The following is a 22,988-nucleotide window of genomic DNA, read 5'->3' as shown; positions in this document are numbered from 1 at the left end:
TTTCCCGTTTCAGCATGACAATGCCCCCATGCACAAAGCAAGGTCCATAGAGAAACGGTTAGTCGAGATAGGTGTAGAAGAACTTGACTAGCCTGCACAGAGCCCCGACCTCAACCATCAAACACCTTTCGGATGAATTGGAATGCCGACTGCAAGCCAGGCCTAATCGCCCAACATCACTAATGCGCTTGTGGCTGAATGGAAGCAAGTCCCTGCAGCAAATGTTCCAACATCTAGTGGAAAGCCTTCCCAGAAGAGTGAAGGCTGTTGCAGGAGCAAAGCAGGGACCAACTCCATATTAAATGCCCATCATTTTGGAACAAGATGTTAGACGAGCAGGTGTCCACATACTTTAGGTCATGTAGTGTAGGTGTAATGAAGTGGTAGAGCCCAATTGAGACCGGTTCAAAATTATCGTCACAGTTCATAGAAAATTTTTAAAAATCAAGAATGTAAGAGCAGCAACTTCTCGCCTTCTGTTTCTATTTAGACGTGCAAGGCTGAAACAATTAGTAAATCCTTTGAAAAAACATGGAAACGATTTTACAGCAAGTTTAATCGCATGTCTAATAATTAAGCCGATGGGGCTAACATTTCCCATTTTAATTTTGAAAGATTACAGTTCGCAGGGTGCTGCTTTGTTCTCCAACCAAATCACTCTCATTACTTAAGCTTGAGAAGTGTAACGTTTCATTAGGTACTGAATAATAGGAACAAATGTTTTCGCTCAAACCTGGGGAGCCTAATGGCTCCACATTCCATTTGAGACACTTCCTGAATTTGGTGGTCCAATTGAAGTAAACACGCTTACAGAATATGACTACCACGATCGCACAGGAAGTTCACTTCAACCAACAGAAAACAAAGAAAAAGAAAACCGTCAAAAGTTCGTCCCGTCAAACCACACAATGTACTGTGTGTGAGAAAAGCCCACTCGTTTTTGTCCTTTGGAGAAAAGAAGGTGAGGCCCAAAATGGCAGTTGAATTCCCTCAGATCCTGAAAGGCATGCTTGAAGGAAGCCCTCCGCATGCACCTGCCACATCTCCATTTTACGTTTAGACCAAGAGGTCAAACCAGTTAAAAGTCACTAGGATAGTATACATGGTATAATACAAATAGAGGAAAGCATTCATGTATCACAGGCTGCAAATTAAAAACTAGTTCCAAGAAAATGTGAGTTTGAAGCTAGACTATCAGATACTAAAATGGTCTGCTTTGTTGGCCTTTCTATCTGAGAGGTTTGATCAGATCTAACAGAAGGTCATGTGAGACATGGGCAAGGACTACATTCCCCAGAGGCTGGCTGTGTGCAAGGAAAAAGTGACCCCCCCCCCCTTTCTTCCCCGGTGCAGTAAAGCACCCGAGTGTCTCTCCCAAAGCCCCAGCACCACACTTTATGGAGAGAAAGACTGATGACTGAGGTCTGTGTGTGTGTGTGTGTGTGTGTATTCCTGTGATTGTTATAAAAAGTGACTTATCAAAAACGCTTATATTGTTCCCCTAGATGGTTTACACATGCCCACACATACATACATACATGCACTCACACCGGTCCTTATGTAAAGCTACTTTGCCCCTTGGTTTAAATATTTTTTTTAACACAAGCGCTAAACCCAATAACCACTTTATTACCCAAATATCTACATTACGCTGGAACCTATTGGAACATTGACTTTCCATATTAAGTCTTTGATGAAGGCAATACAAATAAAAACAAATGGAATCTGGCCAATGGAAAAATTAAATTTCTCATCTATACACGTGAACTAATGGTTAAATTTGAAGGAGCTAAAGGTCACCTCGAGGATAGAGGCAAGGGCCTGCTAGCAAAATTCATGGATTGATTTGGGCACCTCCTTTCCATGCTCTCACACACACACACAAAATATTGCAGCTAGGCTTTTAACAAGGCACTCCTCTGGTATGGATGAATATTCTTGCAAATTTGAGAATTTGTTTTGCTAAACTAAAATGTAGGGGATGAATAAGGATTACTTTTAGTTAAAGAGCACCCAGGACAATACACAATCAAGAAGAAACTACCATAACGACTTCCCAATACAGATTACTGTTTTGTGGGGCAGCTTTCTTATCAAGACCAGGCCTACAATAAAGTCAAATTAACTAGTTAGAAATGTGTTCAGATACGAAAAGCTGCAGAACAGGGGACTTATAAATGGACAGTCGGACCAGAACTACTCTCACACACAACATTCAAAACCCACACACACACTGCAATCTAAAGGGTTATCGGTAGGGGGGCTCTGGCATGTGGAGGTGGGAGTAGTCAGGGCGGCGGAGGAGGGGCTCCTTGTGTGATGAAGGTGGCTCATACGCTCTAGCTGGGGCGTAGGTGGCAGGCCCTGGGGGTGGGGCCTCCGTCGGGGGCGGGGCCTGCACGGGCATCTGATGGGTGGCCATCGTGGGGGGCATCTGGGTCGGGGCTGGTGGTGGGTAGCCATACTGGTACTGCTGGTACTGTTGTTGGTACTGCTGGTACTGTTGGTACTGCTGGACCTGCTGATAGTACTCTGCATAGCATCTGAAGTTGAGAAAAATAACACATTCAAAATATCAAAACTGCCCCAAAATGTGCAAATATCAAGGCATTTTTCAGAGGTGCATCACGTACCTGGCAATGGGGTCTCCGTCAGCAGCCGCAGGGTCCTCTGGTCGGCCGGGTGGTGTTGGGAGGAGGGCACGGCGTTTGGGGCGTGGCTGGGGAAAGGGCTGGGGCACGGGGTCAGGCAGCAGAGGGGCGGAGCGCCGCACTGGGCTGCGGTCCCGGTCCCCTGACTTAGTCCCCGCCTGCTGCTCAGCTAGAACCTGCTGGCCCTGCTGGAAGAAGCGGGCCCGTGCTGCCTCAAAGATGGCCTGGGCAGTGGGGTCTGCACCCCCCGTGGAGCCATAGGCGGAGCTACCGTTGTAGAAAGCAGAGGCCCCGCCGTAGGCCGGGTTACCAGCTGCCTGGGCTGACGATGCCTCCCCAGCTGCGCTGTCGTACTGGTTACTGTAACCTGCTGCGTCTGGTGTCGCTGAACTCTGATAGGCGGAGGCCTGGTTGGCTATAGAGTCATATACCTGATCCGCTACAGAGCCGTACACCTGGCTGGCGAGGGCACCGTAGACCGCAGGGCTCACTGGAGTACCATCTGTGGCGCTGGCTGCCGTCATGCCCTTTAGCGCAGCGTAGGTGGGATCAAAGCTTGTTGTGTTGTAGACAGAGTTGTGCAAGCTCTGCTGCACCTGAAGAGGCAGACCTGCAGCTGCAGCAACGGCAGCAGCCAGTACAGCAGCCTGACTCTGGTGGTGCTCCATATGAGGGTTGATGGAGGGGCTTTCAGTGGCATAGTGACTCATAACGGGGACCTTGGCTGTAGTCGTGGTGGGTTTACTGGGCTGCACATTGGAGAGCTCCACAGAGAGGGGTCGGCCTTTGAAGGTGGTACCATGGAGGGCCTCGATAGCCTGCAGCGCATCCTCCTTCCGCTCCATGTGCACAAAGGCATAGCCCGCCGAGGAAGAGAGCCTCGCTGTAAACAAGCACAGGAGGACAACACAGCGAGCTAATGAATTTAACCACCAAAATTCAACTATTTTTATGAGAGGAAAGTATCTGTTGGATTTATAAAAAATATAAAAAATAAACTCCCGATAAGCCTGACAGAAACAGCTAAAAAAAAACGTGTTTCTTTTGAACCTTTAGGCTACCTGCCGCCCAAATTGTCTGTACACTTTCCTAAATGTTTACAAAACAAAATACATGCGACAATTGTGTGTGTGTGTGTGTATAATGCGTGCGACAAACGGTGGATATATATATATATATTATTTTACCAATAGTTTGTATAATAACCATCATAGCGAAGTAAACTTCCATTCACGCGATGCTATGTTGCGTGGCCCTCCTACTATGAGGTGAAAAAGCATTACAGACAAAATAAGTGATGAACTTCACAGCGTGGTTCCATTAAATATCTTAATTTGATGCTGGTAATATGATGATCGGTGCTTGGCTGCCAATTACATCGAGATACTCTTGACAAATAAAAATAATCCTGCTCTTGTCCATAATCTCATCATGTACCCTCTGAACTTTACCCGTGAGAGCACATGCCAAGACCAGTGGGCAAATTGGTTGATTATCGCAAAACCATCAGAGTTAAAAATGGGCTGGCGACACATAGAACTTCGTTTTTTTTAATTTGGCAAATGAAGTTATACGACAGTGCTTTTTATGTGCAGTCAATACGCACAGCTTTTTATCCGCAAAAAGCCAGTCTGATGGAAACAGCTCTGCCATGAAAATGGGCATATTTTTTTGTGCGAATATTATTCGCTTCAATCTTTCGACGTGCCTCCAGAGTGGGACATTGGTCTAAGGCACTGCATCGCTGTGCCACTAGAGATTCTGGGTTCGAGTTCAGGCTGTCGCAGCCAGCGTCGTCCCAGGTTGGGGGAGGGTTTGGCCGGCAGGGTTGTCCTTGTCCCATCGCGCACTAGCGACTCCTGTGGCGTGGCAGGCCTGGGCGCAGTGCACGCTGACACGGTCACCAGGTGCTTCCTCCGACACATTGGTGCGGCTGACTTCCGGGTTAAGTGGGCACTGTGTCAAGAAGCAGTGAGGCTTGGTTGGGTTGTGTTTCGGAGGAACCTTCGCCCCTCCCGAGTCCATACGGGAGTTGCAGCAAAGAGAAGACAATTGGATACCGCGAAATAGTGGAGAAAAAGGCGTAAAAGTAACAAAAAAACATGACAAGTGGATGGAGACCTAGCTACAAACAAGAACATTTAGTCTATTTACCAAATTGAAGTTTTGCTGTATGTAGACAAAGTAAATGCATGAAAAGGTGTGGGGAAACGACATGGCTCACCTTTGACCTTATCACACTCCAGAACTTTCCCAAAGGTCTGAAAGAGCTCTTGTAGGTCCTCAGCAGAACACATGGCACTAAGGTTCCCAACAAACACCTTGGTGGAGTTCAGGGGCCGCCCGCGGGACTCTTCAACCACTAGGTTGCGTCCTCGGAACTCCCGTCCATTCAGTTCTCTTATGGCTCGATCAGCAGCACCATCTCCCTGAAGGTGGATGAAGGCAAACTGCCTGAGTAAACTACAGGTGACCACCTGTCCGTATGGCCCAAAGAGCTGTGTCAGGTCCTCCTGAGAGGTATCCAACGCCAGGTTCCCCACAAAGAGCTTTATAGCATTGTTCTTATCTGTCGACTCCATGGCTGGGCACACCTGGGGAAAGAACAGGAGGGTGTCACTGACCTAGCTAAGTTAGTTTATCTTTCAGCTGGTGGCGCAGCGGTCTAAGGCTTGAGGCGTCACTACAGACACCCTGGTTCGATTCCAGGCTGTATCACAACCGGCCGTGATTGAGAGTCCCGTAGGGCAGCGCACAATAGGCCCAGGGTTTGGCCGGTGTAGGCCGTCAGTAAATAAGAATTTGTTCTTAAATTATATTTTTTTTAAAATGACAGAACTATAAAGGGACGTGTACTCTATAGGCAAATAATGAATATAGTAGTTTAATCGAACGTGACGTGTAATTAACAATATTTTTAAAACATGAAGATAAACTAGTCCATGAAGATAAACTGCTGGCAATGATTCAGTTAATTGGCTAACATTTGCAAAGCTTGCTAGCTAGCATTTGCAATGCTAAGTTAGCCAACTAGTTACTGTTAGTTCCCTCCCCCCCTTATCGAGTCGAGGTGGCATCAATTCGGAGATGCTTGGCAACAACAGACCGGGAAACATGAGATGGTCATAGAATCACTCGAAACTGCTGTATATTACAAAACATAAATTAGCCGAGGTCACAAGATAAATCTAGGCACGCTAGCTAAAATGATCAAATCGGCGCGGATTGGAGTTAGTAGCTAGCCAAGTAGCTAGCCAAGTTAGCTTGCTGGCTAGCTAAGCTAGCAATCTTGCGTCGCGTTGTTTTCATAAGCGGTTACATATATTTGCAACAATTCAGAGTATACTGTACATTTTAACACTCCATTGTGTATTCATAACAATTGCCGAGTTCAACAAAAACAACAATAGTTTAACTCAAACCAACAAAAAAAAATAGCGAAGCACACTGCGCTTCCATCTTACCTAACGCGGTGCAATATTTTCAATGACCACATCCGGTTCCGATCTTTGAGCGAGTGACGTATGATACAACAGACTGGAGCAGAACCCGTGATTTTAATGCTGCACAAGGCTGGCTACAATATTTTTGCTACAATGTGAGCATCAGAACATGAGCAAATTGTTTGAATGGTGTGTACAACAAATAGGCTACCACTTAGTGTTTCAACCATTTAGGTCCTTCTTATTGTTGCATTTAACATGTCTGTCTATATAAGTCTCCGTTGCAAAAGTGTGTGCGCCAAATTAAACGGACATTTGTTCTGTAAAATATTGACCTGTTTCCTGACTGCTGCATACATTTGTTTACAATGGTGATGATGACCACTCAGAAGTTTAGAAATCATTTATGCAGATGAATTATATAACCCTCTTTCACAAAGGACAGAATAAACAATAGATTTGAATTGTGTTTTAGTGGCGATTTTCCCGTTGACAATACTGTATTCAGGAGATGTTTCACAAGGTGGTTACGGGCGCATGCGTATTTAGCCTTGGTCCCAGCCAGGTTTGTTTCTCTCCAAACTGAATGGAAAATATAAGGAAGACAGAGCAGAGGAATGCGAGGAACTTCTGAATCACAGCTACACAGAGAGATCTCTGCCTGGACAGTCCAGACAGCGCCAACATGGCATGTCAATAGATCTCGGTCTATTACAGTTGTCTATACTTTAGACGTTTCTGTGGCATTTGGACATCCAGGGATTAAGTGGAATTTACAGCAGGCTATTCAGCATAACCTCTCACACGACAGGGGATCGGAAAGATTAAGGTAAATTGTGTCATGTTGCCATTTATTTTAAAGTGTAAAATAAGAAACAGTTGAATCTTTGTTTGATTACTGAAATCACGAGACCTGGCACCGATTAACTGAAGGTATGTAAAAAGAGTACATATCACGGAAGTTACAGAGTTTTACAGAGTTACCTCTTACAGAGTTACAGATCGTGTCAGTAAATACAACGTGTGGAGTACGTTGGAGGCCAATACCATGTCCACAAATATGATGGTGTAAATGTATTATTATCATAAAAAAAGATACAAAATAAAAATGTTCTATTTACTGAAATAACCTTTGATTTCATGGTCTGTTATTACAATATAGTCGACGGTTAATTATGCCTATATTTTTCACCTGTGGTTCCCCAACATAAAAAAAATGGTATAACTCCAGTAATAAACCAATAATAAAAATGCTTGTTTGGTATTACAACTTTATGTAGTTCTGGTGATATATTCAGGTCCTGTCAGGTCACATTTGTTTTATTGTCAGTATTACAATAGTCTCATGAGGTTCAAACGTGGGCTCTGGTATAGGCTATTCATTCTGGACATTTTGTTGCATTATTGTGAATTCAAATTGAAGATACTGCCTTACATTATAGACTTGCACCTCTGAGTTGTTTCAAAGTTAGATTTGCATTTTCGCACACGGCTCAGTAGGTTTGGAGTGTTTTCAGTGCCTGTCTCTACCACCTCACCAAGTCTAGACTTGCCAAACTTCTAGCGGGAAGTTGGGCGGCCAGCATCACCACCCCTTCTCTCAAATATTGTGTTGGACTCAGGACTGTCTTATACAGCAGCAGCAAATCCCTGGAGGGAAGTTGGAGGAATAGACATCCTGTCATTTCCCATAATAACAGTCTGTGCATATAAACCACCTCTGTTAAAATATAGCCACACCTTCTCACATTCAAAGGGTTTAACAAGCGAACACAAAATTATACTTCAGTCCTAGCAAGTTCACTGTTGATGGTAGGATCCTTAGGATATGCACACGTTACAACACCCTCGCAATTGTGGTGAGTCTTACTCTGATGACATACACCTTCCAGATTACTCTGAGGAAGGAATAGGGTGTGGGAGTTTCCCAAAATTATGGAGAAGTAGTGGTCAGCACGGAACACAGGGCACGTCATGACATGATGCCTGCTAGTGGCACCAGAAGGGAACAGGAAGAGTGCTGATTCCGAAGCATTGGTATGATGAAGAGCAGAATGGGAAGCATCATTGTGGCAACTTGTCCTTAAAGCCTAACCACATAACTGCATGGTGCATAGATACCATACAGTACCTGTTTGTGCAAGCTGTACACTCTGTTCCACAGATGCAGGAGGACCCGGTGTATGATTTCCCTGAGCCGGTCGGGGAGCTGGTAGGAGAGAGGCGGGCTTGTCCTCAGCGTGGCTCCCTGAAGAACATCAGTGTGCTGGACCGTCTGCTTCTCACACACCCCGTCTGGCTGCAGCTGTCCATCAACTCTGCTACCGCTCTGCACATCCTACAACGGGAGCCGCCTGGGGTGAGACACGCACGCACACCCCACTGACGCGCACACACAAAACACAACCTAAGTGTGTATATCTCTGCCTTTCCGTAGACCTTTCTGGTGCGCAAGTCGAACACCTCGCAGAAGAAAGTGCTGTGTGTCAGGCTTGCAGACGACAGCGTTCCCTCCTTTGTCAAACAATTTGTCCTCCGCGAAGTGGACTCCAGTGAGTGATGAAAGAACAAGGCAGGGATGTTGTTTCTACAGCCTGTTGATATGAATAACAAGGGATTTTAACTAATGACCTTGTTCTTGCTCCTCCGTCTCCCTTCCATTCACAGCCTTCTCTTTGGAGAAAGCGGCTATCGGTTTCCCTGACCTCTTCCGGCTCATTGCCTTCTACTGTGTTAGCCGGTATGGGCCTTTTACTTGGCTTCACAGTTCAAAACTCAAAAGGCACTTGCACATCTGAGCTCTCTTTGTTGCAGGTGCATGGTAACAGTTGAATAAGATGAGAAAAAAAAGAAGAAACCCGCACACTGCTGTTTCCCGATGGCCTTGATGGCTGATACGTAAAGCTAAATAAAGAGCAGTGATTCTTGGCTTCACTGTAGAATGGGTTTAGGACATTTAGACAACTAATGTCAACCAGTGTTATCCATCTAGATCTGCATTATCTCTCATTATTGGTCCAAATCATATCCTACTAGAATTAGACCTGTTTATAAAACCCATGTGCTGTCTATTTCAGGGATGTGTTGCCCTTCCCACTGGAGCTCCCTGAGGCCATAGTCAAGGCTTCATCCCACAAACAGCTGGAGTCCATTTCACACATGGGCGTGGGTAGGTACCACAGAGTGGCTCAGAGGTCTGATCAACCAAGATGATGGCAATCGTTGTAATGCTAGCTGCCATTGTGTACCGTACACTCGTTAAGGATAGCGTTGAGGAAGTATGCTGACACAGTTTTGCTTATTTTTCATTCAGAGTTCTGGAGTTCCCAGCTGAACTTCAGAGGTCCACGCAATGGGCCCCCACCAGTCGAGGCGGCACCACTGCCCCCTAGCCCCACCCCTGAGGACTGTGCCACGCCCCAGGAGAGCCCCACCCTGTTCCAGGAGTTCTGCCCCATCCAAACACGCAGCCCCCGGGAGCTGAACTGTGGGGCAGCAGGTCAAGGGGCTCTCTGTTTCATCAACCCACTCTTCCTGCAATCCCATCCTGCACTGCACAAACGCCACCAGTTCAAGCGCAGCCTCAAGGTGCGTGTCTCGACTGAGAACTCTAGCCCTTTGTCCCCACCAGTTGCCCCTCCACCTCCCCCACCTCTGCTGGCCAAGAAAAATATTAAGAGCAAGAAGGTCCAGCGGGCCAGTGGAGCAGTGGAAGCCAGAGTGGAGGGTGAGGGAGGGACAGCACCTTTCCAGGAGGACTCAGACTATTTGCAGCCATGCTTGGTTCTTCCAGTTCTTCCGCAGAAGACCAGGGTCACACCCACACTGTCTCCCACTGCAGAGGAGGACTACCATGTGCCCTTAGGTCTCCTGCAGGGACTGGCCCATGAAAAAGGAGGTGAGGAGGAGGTGGGTCTCCTGCTGGAGCAGAGGTATGCTCCCTCCCTGAGTGAGCTGGACAGCAGCAGTTCCCTCAGCAGCCTGGAGGAGGCAGAGGAGAGCTCAGAGCGAATTCCCCTCACCAGGGGTACCAGTAACCCCTCACCCCCATGCACCTTACCCCCACGCCAGCCCGTCTCAGTCCTGCGCAAGCTGAGTGCAGTCTTCGTGTCCTTCTTCGTGCCAGAGAAGCGTGTGGCGAGGCTGGTGGAGGACCTGTCCCGTGACAGGAGGATTGCGTTTGGTGTCCTGGTGCAGGATTTCCTCAGGCAGCAGCGGGAGGCGATCAAGCCTCAGTGCCAGAGATCTAGCGTAGAGCTACTGCAGGGCATTCGCTTCTTCCTCTCCCAGGCCAAGACCTTCCTGCTGGACTGTGGAGACCTAGAACCCCCAATTGAGACCATGGTGCCTGATGATGAAAAAGGTACAGCAACATTGATCCCCAATGCAAACAGCAGGCATAAGTCAAATAAACAGTAAAAATATGCTCAGTAATTTTAAATACAACTATTGCTACCATGTTTCCCTCTACAGGTAATGACATGTGACCTCATGAATGTGTGTTTGTGTGCAGACCTGGTGCTGGAGAAAGCCATGTTCCGCTGTGTGCTGAAACCTCTGAAGGGACAGATAGACAGGACACTGCAAACTCTGCATGAGCGAGACGGTTCCACCCAGAGCATGGCAGAGAGCCTGGCTGTGGCCAGGGGAAAGACCCCGTTGGAGTGTTTTGGAGTGCGGGTGGGAGTGCCGGATGCTGCCGGTGTGGAGAAGGTGCGGCAGAAGTTAGCTCTCATGAGGCGGGCTTACTCGCCCATTGACAAGGTTGTGCTGCTACTGCAGGTCTGCAAGCTCATCTATAAAGCCATGACGGACAATTCAGGTGAGGGATTTTTTTATGAGAGAACATGGTAAAGAAATAAACCTTACAGAACCAAAAGCTGCTATCCCTTCCATTCGTGGTAAAGTTGTCTTGTCTCCATGAGCAGGCAAGGAATTCGGTGCGGATGACTTCCTACCAGCCCTGTCCTATGTCATTGTACAGTGTAACATGCCAGAGCTGTCTGTGGAGGTGGAGTACATGATGGAGCTGCTGGAGTCATCGTGGCTGACAGGGGAGGGTAAGGCTGACAGAAAACGACCAAACCGTTAACCACAACTACAGTACCAGTCAAAAGTTTGGACACACCTACTCATTCCAGGGTTTTTCTCATTTTTTAAAAACTATTTTCTATATTGTAGAATAATAGTGAAGACATCAAAACTATGAAATAACCCATGTAATCAGGGAAAGGGGATACCTAGTCAGTTGTACAATTGAATGCATTCAACTGAAATGTGTCTTCTGCATTTAACCCAACCCAGAGAGGTGCGGGGGGCTGCCATAATTGACATCCACGTCTTCGGCGCCCGGGGAACAGTGGGTTAACTGCCTTGCTCAGGGGCAGAACGACAGATTTTTACCTTGTCAGCTCAGGGATTCAAAACAGCAACCTTTCAGTTACTGGCCCAACGCTCTAACCACATGTAGGAACCCCCAAAAAAGTTTAACAAATCAAATATATTTTATTCTTCAAAGTAGCCACCCTTTGCCCTGAGGACAGCTTTGCACACTCTTGGCATTCTCTCAACCAGCTTCATGAGGTAGTCACCTGGAATACATTTCAATTAATAGGTGTGCCTTGTTCATTTGTGGAATTTCTTTCCTTCTTAATGTGTTTGAGCCAAACAGTTGTGTTGTGGTATACAGAAGATTTGGTAAAAGACCAAGTCCATATTATGGCAAGAACAGCTCAAATAAGCGAAGAGAAACGACAGTCCATCATGACTTTAAGACATGAATGTCAGTCAATCCAGAAAATTTCAAGAACTTTGAAAGTTTCTTCAAGTGCTATGATGAAACAGGCTCTCATGAGAACCGCCACAAGAAAAGAAGACTCTAAGTTCTTTAGAGTTACCAGCCTCAGAAATTGCATCCCAAATAAATTGCTTCACATAAGTTCAAGTAACAGACACATTTCAACATCAACTGTTCAGAGACTGCGTGAATCATGCCTTCATGGTCCATTTACTACAAATAACCACTGCTAAAGGACACCAATAATAAGAAGAGACGTGCTTGGGCCAAAACACAAGCAATGGACTTTAGACCTGTGGAAATCTGTCTTTTGGTCTTTGTCCAAATTTGGGATTTTTGGTTCCAACCACCGTGTCTTTGTGAGATGCAGAGTAGGTGAACAGATGATCTCCGCATGTGTGGTTCCCACCATGAAGCATGGGGTGGTGGTGCTTTGCTGGTGACACTGTCTGGGATTTATTTAGAATTTAAGGCACACTTAACCAGCATGGCTACCACAGCATTTTGCAGTGATACGACATCTCATCTGGTTTGCGCTTAGTGGGACCATCGTTGTTTTTCAACAGGACAATGACCCAACACATCTCCAGGCTGTGAAAGGGCTATTTGACCAAGGAGATTGATGGAGTGCTGCATCAGATGACCTGGCCTCCACAATCCCCCAACCTCAACCCAATTGTGATAGTTTGTGCTCAGCATATGTGGGAACTCCTTCAAGACTTGGAAAAGCATTCAAGGTGAAGCTGGTTGAGAGAATGCCAAGTTATCAAGGCAAAGGGTGGCTAATTTGAATAATATAAAATATAAACAAATCAAAATATATTTTAACACTTTTTTTGGTTAATACATGATTCCATGTGACATTTCATAGTTTTGATGTCTTCGGGATTATTCTATGTTGAAAAATAGTAAAAAATAAAGAAAAACCTTTGAATGAGTAGGTAGGTGTGTCCAAACTTTTGACTGGTACTGTATATACACAAGTATTTATGCTTTAAATGTGAAATATTTCAAATAGTATATGATGCCAAATAGCCATCATAATCCAGTGTTGCAATGTTTGTACTAGGTGGGTACTACCTGACCAGTGTGTATGCCAGCCTGTGCCTGATCCAGAGCCTGCCTGAAGAAATGCCCTCTAGCGGGCTGACCCAGGGGGCCAGAGACTCCCTGAAAGACTGGAGTCGGCGCCGGAGCAGCCAGGCTCTGAGCCAGAAAAAAATACAAGAGCAACTGGTACGACTCAAATGATTTATTAGCACCAATGCTGTATAGAATTACACACCTACCACTACCACTAAACAGAAACCAACACATACCTAAGGTATTTGGAATTATATGTGACAGTTGGAAATCCCTGTATCCCAAAGTGACCAGTAGGACTGCTTTGATGTGAACTGTTCTCATGGGAAACTTTCTTTTAATTGTGTGTTGCAGAGGTTTGTCAAGGTTCTGTTTCAAGATGGAGAAAGCAGCTGGATAAAAACCCTGCAGTGGAGGGCAGGAGTTAGTGGGGAGGCCCTGACCCAGCTCTGTGCTGCTAAGTTTGGTGTGGATGACCCAGGACTGTACAAGCTGTACTGGCGGAGTGAGGGGGAGATTCAAGCCCTCCCAGCCCAGGCCCAGATCCAGGACCTACAGGGCCAAGGCAGCAGTGGAACACCCCTCATATACCAGAAAGCCAAACATGATGGACTCAAGACTTGCAAACTAACAAGAGAGGCGGCTGTGGACCTTGTGGAATCACCTTGAGTACCCACGCGTTGTGAACGTTTTCTTAAACCCCACTCAACTGCAAGAAAGACTTGCTTCGTGCTTTATTCTTAAAATATGTTAAATGAAAATTTGCCTGGGTGGATATTGCAAAGTACCTTAGACATTCTGTTTACCATTTTCCCTAAGTGTAAATTATAAACTGGTTGGTTCGAGCCCTGAATGCTGATTGGCTGACAGCCGTGGTATATCAGACCCTATACCACGTGTGACAAAAGTTATTTTTACTGCTCTAATTACATTGGTAAACAGTTTATAATAGCAGTAAGGTACCTTGGGGGGGGTTGTGATATATGGCCAATCTACCATGGCTAAGGGCTGTGTCCAGGCACTCCGCGATGCCCTTATTTCAATGTTTATCAGTTCATTGCAGCTCATTACACAAGTTCCCTGAGATACCTTTAATAATGCTTGAGAAACAAACTGAACAGACATTGATATTAAAAGAACAAAAAAATTATATTTTATTTTTGTACAGGCTGTTTCTTACCAACCTCACCAAGAGAATTTGCAGTACTGTCTACCCTTTCACAAATGCATTGCTTTTGACCATGTCACAGTAGTGCTTCAAGTGCCCTGGACACAAGGGACAAACAACTTACCCAATGAGTAGTATTATTGGGAGGGACTTTAAAAAGAAAAATGGTCAATTTTCTCTAAGACAAACAGCAATTGAAATGTGTCGACATAAAAAGGTTAATATGGTGGTTTAGACTAGATTGACAGATTAGTTGATGGCGAACCGTGTATGGTCCCCTTGAGTCACTTTTCTTTTCTACACCCTGGCCTCGTTTCAAACTGACTCCAAGGTCCTACCACTAGGAACTTTTGAGTTCCTTCAGCTGTCAAATTTGCATGACATTGCTTACACCGTTCCTATCCTTCCTGATACCGTCAGAGGGAAATGAAGAACTGCATAACGATAAGGGCTTAATGTAGTTACAAACTGAGCCTCTGAGGGCGAAGAATGTCTCTAGGCTCATAAATCACAGCCATAACCACCTGCGCATTCCACTCATGACTGATTTGTAAATTCATTTTGACAGTGCACCGAAAGATCAATTCCTATGACAAGTCCACACAGGCCGGGCGTGTCTCAGTCAGGAGCGGGCGTGGGCATGACGGCAGCATGTCTGGGTCTTAGCGCTGCTCTGGCTGTGTATCTGCACCGTTCACTCAGAACCAGCAGGGGGCATCCCTCTTGTTCAGCTCCAGCAGGTGGGCCTCCACCTCCTCGGCATCGTCGGCAAACCGCTCTGTGAAAGAGCAGATCAGTCCAGTCGCGCTGCCCTCGTATTCCACGAGCTCCACACTGTCACCTGCATCAGACAAACACGCAACAAGAATTCCAAGGACACGTGTGCCAGTAGAATGGTTTAGGGTGATACACCGTCTTTCCGTGAAGGTTGACCACTTAGTAGGACGATGTTAAACATGAAGAGCTGTGCCATGTAAATGTGGATAACCCTCTTGGCATTAAGACAGGGAAGACTAACCTTTGACCCTTGTGTTGGCCTGAACAAACATCTTGCGAGCCTCTTTGCGCTGAAGAACCGTCTCCCGCAGGCACAGGAAGTTGTGAGAACCACCGTCGGACACGGCCGAGTAGCCCTCATACAGAGCTCTGCCTCCCTCCACATCGGCTGTGGACTTGAGGACCTGCAGGGACAAGACAATAATGGGTCAAAATGTAAACTTTGTTCAACTTTTATTGTGAATATTGATGGCTGATCATCTATCCCGGTAATCCCAGCCACGATCAAGACATTTCCAAGCCTTCTACAGCTGTACCTGTAGTTTGCATAGGAACCTCTCGATGGCACCCTTGCCCACAGTGTGGATCTTGCTGCGGTCCAGCGTTATAAGGGCATCTGGGCACCCATCTTTTCCTGTGCTCTCCTTCAGGGTCACCAGCCCCTCGCCAGCCTCCAGGAGCACCCGCAGGATCACAAAGCGAGCTTGCATGTGGGCCTGAGACAGAGAACAGTGGGTTTAGTTAAACACACAGCGGGATAAGACACACACACACAGGCAGTGGGGAAGATATTCAATGAGCTATAGAGTCAGAAAGCTAGCATGATCAAGTGAGGATGATGTACTTCGTAAATGATTGAACTTTAGTGTAGCTGACCTGTCTCCAGCTCTTGCTCTCGGAGGTGTAGAACTCGAGTCCCAGCAGGCCAGCGCGCACCATGTTGAGCCAGTTGACGTACACCACCTCCTCTGCATCCTCACCCTCATGGCCAAAGATACTGCAAACCCAGGGACAACATCCTCGTTAGAGCGTCCTGACCCACATAAGATCACCGTTAATACATTCGGCTTTTATATTAAAAATTTAGGTTTAGTGACTACAGAGCACGGCTAAACAGACCAGAGTACGGCTAAACAGACCAGAGCCCAGATTAGCAGACCAGAGCACAGAGCACGGATTAACAGACCTGAGCACGTGTTTGTTGAGACAGAGGTAGAGCCCCACACACTCGGCCCTGCACTCTTCATAGGAGCAAGAAATGGTGGAGAATTTGCTGTCCCATGTTTCGTTGCCTTTGTACCAGGTGGTGATCTGAAGCACAGAAACCATACTCTACACCAATACTCACTTAAACCCCTTCATCGGCAACCAGACATTTTAACATTGGTCACGATCATCAGCCTTAAAAAATATAGTTTACTGAACCACAACAATCCATCACGCTCTCTCAAAATCATTCTCGAGACCAAAGCGAAAGAATAAAGAAAATATACATAAATAAATAAAAGTATGATCCCAAATGACTGAGGCTCACCTTTTCTCCAGTCTCAGGATTGCAAACATTATCTTGCTCGAAGTTGAAAGTTCCCTTCTCATCCTGTACACATAACACGTAAAAAAAACACAATCAGTCACAAAGCACTGTGCATCCCCCGTTCAGAGACTACATAACAGTAAACACAATGGATTTTAAACCAGACGTTTTAACACACTAAAGGGGCAATCCGTTCAAACAATAAAACGGTGGCGCCCCACCACTGTTGTGGTGAACAGCTGGGCGATTGAGCTGGAGAAACGTAAACACTCAAATTCATAGAAAGGGCTATAGATGCAAGGACTGACCATGAACATGAATGGAGAATGCTCTCTCTCACCTGGACAAAGAGCTTTCCACTGCCATGGCCCAGCAGCTCATGGAGGCCAACCTGCACCTCGAAGGAGGGCCCCTTCCACTTAATGTACACATCCTGAAAGAAACAGACAGAGACCATTGAAGGAAAAAAAAGATCTGATGGGCATAATTGTATCCCCCCCATCAGTCTTCGTGGTTATTTGGTATGGCACGGAGGTCATGGTTAGAAAGTTGATTACCTTGTCTTCTTCATCCAGGAAGGTGAGCTTGTCTTTCTGGGTAGCGTATGCCACAGCCAGAACATTTCCCAGGGAGACATTCTTAAAGCCCTCCGACTGTCTGATATCGTCATCTAGACAAACACAGACACACACTCGGAGATAACAGGCATAATTCCATGGTAACAGAATTCAAATGCCCCCCCCCCCCCAAAAAAAAGATTGATATCAATGTTTAACAAACCTTAAAACTATGCACTAGGACTTATTTGAAAGATGTACACGATTCCCCCAGAAACACATTTACTGGAAAAAATGTGCAGGTGCAAAGTTTGGTAACAGACTGACGATGAAAACTCCCTCAGTTTTTACACGACCACGTTTTCTAATAACGGTTTAATATCTACTCTGAATTAAGATCCCAAGATGTCTGCAGAAATAATGGGGTGTGAGCTATATGACACCTCGAGTTACAACAACAACAAATATTTTGGTTATCGAACTACAGTAAGTGAAGTGGATTTACACCCAGTAACAGAATTACGGTAACAGAATTGCATTATGGGTCACTGATCTGTACTATACAGAAATGCATAATTACGGATATAAATGCTATTCTCTTCATGGTGATGTATCCTGAATATGTACAGAAAGAAAAAAAGGTAGAAATACACAATGACATCCTTTACATATATGGGGATTATTCTACACCCTGGCTATTATTCTAATGAGCTCCGCCCCAAACAAGACCAAACGTAGTTGGTCCGGACCCAATCTGAACCAATCATAGAGGTCTATGTTTCAGAAGTCTGGACAACACAGTACAGTAAAGTTCAGTACATTATATTGTACTCTACATTTCTTTACAGTACTCCGTTTCGCTGTGCTGTCCAAAGTCAGGAAACAGACGTCTTTGATTGGTGACTGGATCAAATCTGAACCAAATCAAGGTCGGACCAAAAATGTATGTCTGTGGACGTGTTGAAAACAGGGCCAGGGCGGACTGACCAAATTTCAACTACTTTTAAATGTCAGTAAGATCCAGGAGAGAGAGAGAGAGAGGTACGAGAGAGAGAGCGAGAGAGTACCAGGTGACCTAACTGTGGTTTGTGACTATGATTTCCCACTAGCCAATTCAGATGCAGTAATTCTGTTCCCGATTCGGTAACAGAATTTTGAGTTTGAATCACTAAATTCATAAACAATAAAATATATGAATAAAAACACTAATTGGTAGGTCTACCTTTACTTGTTACTTTGTGAACTTTCATTCAGAAATGAGAAAATATCTTAAAGATGTTGGTTTTTGGTAACTGAATGACAATGTTTCTCACAGAAGGCAAATCATTTCTCAAACTAAACGGAAGTGTCGATATTAGTTGTCAAGGGGGTCTTCAACATGGTGGTTTGATGCATTTGCAATAACTTTTAAGACAATAATAACTTTTAACATCTCTGGTGGATGTTTTCTATGAACCCTTTTCCTGTTTGACCACAAATCAAAGCCATCGTTTAAGTTTTAAGATGGAAAATGGCTGAAAAATGTATCCAAAAACATAGACTCAACGTTCATTTGACATGCTCCTATAAACTTCACATATTGGTGCTCGTGGGTCCTTTTCACATGGAATTGACCGACATTAAGCCAAAGTCATTAGAGATCCTTTCGAGACCCGAACAACATGCGGTGTGGATCGGCCGTGTCAATATTAACTGAATAAAGAGTCAGTTCGGACGTGGCACTCACAGTTGGGAATGTTAATGCCCGCTGGAATGCCGCTGCCAGCGAACGTCAGCACGTCCAGGGAGGTGAAGTCAGGCAGGAGGAAGCGGTCCTTCTCAAAGTCTTTTGGCCATGGCAGCTCTGGCAGAAGCACTTCGGCTGAGCTCACCAGCTTAGCAAAGCGTTCGCTCATCGCCTTGTTCACCACGGCAACAAAACCTGAGGAAAGAGGAGACAAACCCCGATGCGATCACAAAAGTGTATTCAAAAACACGTAATGATAATAGGGGTGCGTTGCCTCTTAATTTGTACCTTCAAACTCTCCCCTGGAACCAAAGGGATCCCTGTAGCTCTCGATAAAGCCAATATAACTAGAAGAGAAAGGAAAAGACAAACATCAAGTTGAGAAAAAAAACGACAGGGGAAGGGATTGCTTCTGTGATCCACAGACCAGAAGGCCAAATCTGAAAGGCAGCGCTCTCTCACCTCTCCACAATGGGCCCCTTGTCTTTGATCCAGAAACGAGAGCCTTCCTTGTGCGCCTCCACGGACCCAAAGGTGAAACTCCGCGAATATTCCTCCAGCATTCGTTTCTGGTTCTCATTGGCCGCGTGGTCCTTCCGTTAAAAGAGAAGACCATGGGACCAGCATGGGACCAAACTTGGCATGTTAAGACGCATTAGTAGTTTTGAGTCACGTACTTTCGTCGATAAGGGATGAACATACATTTTAATTAAAATACTGTTTGAACTGACCTTAGCTTTCTCCAGATTTTCGCTCACTTTCTTCATGAGGTGATCATAGTCTCCCCTGGAAACCGTGAAGACACGGTCCTCAAAGTTATATCTGCCGCACCTAGTCTCCCCCTCCCCATCCACTGCACAGTCTAGAGCAATGACAGAGAAAATTGATTTAATAAAAGAGAGGACTCATTACTGACGTCAACCCTTTACACGTGTAGGAATTGGCCTGTATGGATAGGGCTAAATTGAGATGTTCCTTACAGAAGAAATATGAACTACGTAAACATGGTAGCGATTTTTAAAAAAGGGAACAGTTGAGATGATCAGAAAATGATTGGACCAAAGTTGAGGACAACAGTTCACCTATCAAGACTGAATCCAAACATTGCACTTGATTTAATGTGCATTTTACATTTACTGTACCTCTCGCTGCATTTGTTGACAACGAAATCCGAAAATACTCTGGGATACATTCAGTAATATAAGATAATTCCTGGAAAATGTCAGGTTGGTGCAACATAAGACAACAAACAAATGACAAGGGGTTTGAGTGTGAGGACAAACTGGTGTCTCCAAGGGCCACACATATACACCTCTCTCTACAGTTCCTAAGTAACTTCAATGCACTTATGAGTCTTTAAATATAAGGTGCTTTTTTTGAGCTCTCCTAGGTGTGCCGTTGAGGAACTCGAGCAAGAACACTTGTAGTCGTTTTGTTTGGAACACAACCCTGCATCTCCGCCATCACACAATTATCGTTGTTGTTTACACAATCCAAAAATGGCCCACTACAAAAATCGCGACCTGGGTCAGGTGGGCATCATTTGAATGTTTGTTCTATTGCCAAAACGACTAGCTAATTTATAAAATACCATCTTACAGTGTTAAAGCTTTCACGGGGCAATTCAGAGAAACAGATCGCAATTTTGGCGGGCATAGAAAATCGTCAAGCGTGCGGTCAAGTGCGTGTTCCCCATCATCACAACAGACAAACAGGCTCATTCTGTTCAGAACAACCCAGGGTATGACGCCACGTCATCTTGTAAACTGCACATCAAACGCAGTGATGAGTTTTACGATAAGGAAATGTGACGTGCATTTTCTCGACTCACCGCTGTTTGGGTTTGCTTGCAATTCATCAAAGAGGTATTTATTTGAATTTGCCAACGTCTCATCTTTCAAAATACATCGGGTCCTCTTAAGATGTACAGCATTGCCCTCGCTCAGATCAACGATGTGCAAAAGTTGCCCGATTAGCGGGAGGGATGGGTGCAACTTCTGGTCGCATGCTGGAGGATGCTTAAGTTCAGAATGACCGTCAGTCAAAACGCATACAGAGCTGTGAAGCTCAGAGGTTGAGCTCTGACATCATTTATAGAGCGTCTTTATTTGCATAGCTTTTTTTTTTTAAAGGAAAAAGGAACTCTCACCCTCCTGCACAGCAGACGCAAGGCGCACCTCATAGCAGCTCTTCCCTTCGGATTTCTTCTTGAACAATCGCGTGTTGTAGGCACTCAGGTTCTGTAAGGGAGACAACTCTTTAAATCCTGCAATCCGAACACAAGACAACAAACTTAAATACGCGAACAAACACCTTTGAGTCCAAGAATTTCTGAGCTAACTCGGCGTCCTCCAAACAACAGTTCCCCGAGAAGTACGTGGTGATTCCCTGCGGACAAGAAACAAAGCGACATCATTATCAACAGCTACAGTACATAGGATTTATTTAAGCGGACCCAACACCACCTAAGGCAAACGTGAGGTGAGTGTTTGACACCAGGAGGTCTTACCTTGTCCCCCAAGCCCAGCTGTTTCTGTTTGTCCTCAAGGGAGTAGAGGAGGGTGGAGCAGCTGTCCCACAGGGCCTCCATCTCACTGGGGCTGTCCTGGAAGGCCTGGCTCTGCCACACAAGGGCCTTCAGGTTCTCCTACGCCGCAATGTGTGGTTATTAGAGGACATAAGCATTCCGTCAAGGCTTTTATAATTCAGACATAAAAAAAGTGAGGATTATCTACCTTGGGTAGGTTGGGAATGAACTTGGTGTCTCCAAATGACTTGTAGTTGCCCATGTTGGCATAGAGACCAGCAGCATAAACAAGAAAGGCCTGCCAAAAAAAACCAATAGCTATTATTATCTCAAGTCAGGCTGAGACACAGAAGATGCATGTTATTACAACAGGCTCACTGTGCACTGTCACCTGATGAATTGCTGAGCCTGTACCATCTGGGTGTGGTTAGACATTCCAATTCTACGGTGTATACATTGTTTGACTCATTCTTTCTCCAGGCTCTGTGGGTAGGTGCATTACCTGGTACTCCTCAGGACTGAGTCCAGCTGCAGTAGCCACATTCCCCAGCTGTGCTGGTGGCTGCTTGCGGAACAGCCTCTGTAAGAGAACGAAGATGGAGGCAGACTCGGGCGAGGTCTGCAGCAGCACAGCCAGTCCTCCATACCAGGCAGACCTGGAGAGGTAGTGCGCATAGAGCTGTTCTCTAGGGGACAGCAGGCGAAACGCTTCAGTACAGTCCAGCGCGGAGATCCCAATGTCATTGGGGAGGTAATACTGAGAGTCCACCATGGTGAACAACAGTCTTGATGCTTGCGGCTTCCTTTTCAACGCAACGCTCACAGCTGAGAATGTGTAGCTAGATGTCAACAAAAATGCATGGTATTATTAGCATTAAGAAATAGTTGTAGTTGCATGGGTAGATTTACACACAGGTTACGTCTCAAGTCGTCAAGTGACACATTTCGAGCATCCTTCCTAGCGGCAACTAAAATACATTGCAATCAAAACTAACTAGACAGCTAGTATGTCGGTTACAGTAGGTGCCATCAATTGGGAGCGAAAGCCAGGTTAGTTCGATTAAACTTTCCAGCAAACTAAAGTAGGGGACGCCCAAGTATATACAATATACACTTAGAGAAATTGGTAACCACAAACAATTTCAATGATCTAACAGTAGCACATGGTAATAGCAGTTAGCTAGCTATCCAACTATGCACAGGCTAACAGCTAGCTTCACGTACCTATACCAAATATATTTTTTATAACTAACGTTACCTACAAAAACCACGTGTGTTCGACAAGGCTAGCTACCAGTAGTCAGTCAGCTAGCTAATGCTTTGTGAGTCCTTGTGTAGCTTGCTACATAAAAAAAAAGTGTGTAGCTACCTCTTCCAAATACGCAAGCCTTGAATCACGTTACAACGAAACATCCAGCAGTGATTGTGGTATATTTATTGATGGGACGATCGGTACCGGAGCTCCGATTACGTTTTCAAAGCACTAGTGATCCGACAACAATGTACAGTACTGATGCTCGTTTCAAAGTTACATTATCATCTGATCAATTAGGTCCAAAGCTCAGTTTGATCACGTGTTTCTTTTCTTCAAACGCGAGATTTCGCCGTGGTTCCGGTGCTTTGCTTTCACACACCGACCTCTACTGGACACTTAATCATTCAGTTAGGATTCTTTCATAGGGTCAGTTGAACGGTTAGACAAGGGGTGTTGGGCTTTCTAGCACA

General features: G+C 45.5%; 3 protein-coding genes across 5 annotated transcripts; 1 reads left to right on the top strand and 2 right to left on the bottom strand.

Annotated features, from left to right (window-relative positions):
* Positions 1–466: 466 nt before the first annotated feature.
* LOC112228951 (RNA-binding protein 4B) lies at positions 467–6,212 on the bottom strand. 2 transcript variants are annotated; one of them, XM_024394767.2, is made up of 4 exons: positions 6,116–6,212; positions 4,876–5,245; positions 2,634–3,534; positions 467–2,543 (listed from the first exon to the last, which is right to left on the bottom strand). In XM_024394767.2, exons 2-4 carry the CDS (start codon positions 5,231–5,233, stop codon positions 2,249–2,251), a joined length of 1,554 nt encoding a protein of 517 aa, XP_024250535.1. In that variant the 5' UTR covers positions 5,234–5,245; positions 6,116–6,212; the 3' UTR covers positions 467–2,248. The 2 variants fall into 2 exon arrangements, with proteins under 2 accessions (XP_024250535.1, XP_024250536.1); XM_024394768.2 differs by lacking the exon at positions 6,116–6,212 and adding an exon at positions 6,003–6,109.
* A 450-nt stretch (positions 6,213–6,662) lies between these two features.
* Positions 6,663–14,126, top strand: LOC112228939 (ras and Rab interactor 2). Of its 2 annotated transcripts, XM_024394746.2 has the most exons (10): positions 6,663–6,923; positions 8,259–8,453; positions 8,532–8,646; positions 8,762–8,834; positions 9,172–9,263; positions 9,408–10,457; positions 10,608–10,916; positions 11,023–11,154; positions 12,961–13,127; positions 13,329–14,126. In XM_024394746.2, exons 2-10 carry the CDS (start codon positions 8,259–8,261, stop codon positions 13,641–13,643), a joined length of 2,448 nt encoding a protein of 815 aa, XP_024250514.1. In that variant the 5' UTR covers positions 6,663–6,923; the 3' UTR covers positions 13,644–14,126. The 2 variants fall into 2 exon arrangements, with proteins under 2 accessions (XP_024250514.1, XP_042165698.1); XM_042309764.1 differs by lacking the exons at positions 6,663–6,923; positions 8,532–8,646; positions 8,762–8,834 and having other exon boundaries at positions 8,318–8,453.
* LOC112228944 (dipeptidyl peptidase 3) lies at positions 14,105–22,856 on the bottom strand. The gene is made up of 18 exons (XM_024394755.2): positions 22,633–22,856; positions 21,766–22,102; positions 21,472–21,561; positions 21,246–21,383; positions 21,050–21,124; positions 20,886–20,976; positions 19,468–19,598; positions 19,199–19,329; positions 19,025–19,083; positions 18,737–18,931; positions 17,011–17,123; positions 16,794–16,886; positions 16,454–16,516; positions 16,106–16,230; positions 15,796–15,916; positions 15,456–15,635; positions 15,161–15,323; positions 14,105–14,983 (listed from the first exon to the last, which is right to left on the bottom strand). Exons 1-18 carry the CDS (start codon positions 22,674–22,676, stop codon positions 14,841–14,843), a joined length of 2,292 nt encoding a protein of 763 aa, XP_024250523.1. The 5' UTR covers positions 22,677–22,856; the 3' UTR covers positions 14,105–14,840.
* Positions 22,857–22,988: the final 132 nt, after the last annotated feature.

This window comes from Oncorhynchus tshawytscha, linkage group LG30 (genome assembly GCF_018296145.1).
Source record: "Oncorhynchus tshawytscha isolate Ot180627B linkage group LG30, Otsh_v2.0, whole genome shotgun sequence".
NCBI classification, from domain to species: domain Eukaryota; kingdom Metazoa; phylum Chordata; class Actinopteri; order Salmoniformes; family Salmonidae; genus Oncorhynchus; species Oncorhynchus tshawytscha.
The sequence above is the reverse complement of the archived record's forward strand: the minus strand, read 5'-3'. Positions and strand labels throughout refer to the sequence as shown.

Coding starts and splice junctions, on each gene's coding strand:
- LOC112228951 (XM_024394767.2), bottom strand. CDS start 5,233: ATGGAGTCGACAGATAAGAACAATGCTATAAAGCTCTTTGTGGGGAAC. Junction 3,535..4,875: donor GGAGTGTGATAAGGTCAAAG/GTGAGCCATGTC, acceptor GCTTGTTTACAG/CGAGGCTCTCTTCCTCGGCG. Junction 2,544..2,633: donor GACGGAGACCCCATTGCCAG/GTACGTGATGCA, acceptor TCTCAACTTCAG/ATGCTATGCAGAGTACTATC.
- LOC112228939 (XM_024394746.2), top strand. CDS start 8,259: ATGCAGGAGGACCCGGTGTATGATTTCCCTGAGCCGGTCGGGGAGCTG. Junction 8,647..8,761: donor CCTCCGCGAAGTGGACTCCA/GTGAGTGATGAA, acceptor TTCCATTCACAG/CCTTCTCTTTGGAGAAAGCG. Junction 11,155..12,960: donor ATCGTGGCTGACAGGGGAGG/GTAAGGCTGACA, acceptor TGTTTGTACTAG/GTGGGTACTACCTGACCAGT.
- LOC112228944 (XM_024394755.2), bottom strand. CDS start 22,676: ATGTTTCGTTGTAACGTGATTCAAGGCTTGCGTATTTGGAAGAG. Junction 22,103..22,632: donor GGCTTGCGTATTTGGAAGAG/GTAGCTACACAC, acceptor GTTGACATCTAG/CTACACATTCTCAGCTGTGA. Junction 16,231..16,453: donor ATCCTGAGACTGGAGAAAAG/GTGAGCCTCAGT, acceptor TCTGTGCTTCAG/ATCACCACCTGGTACAAAGG.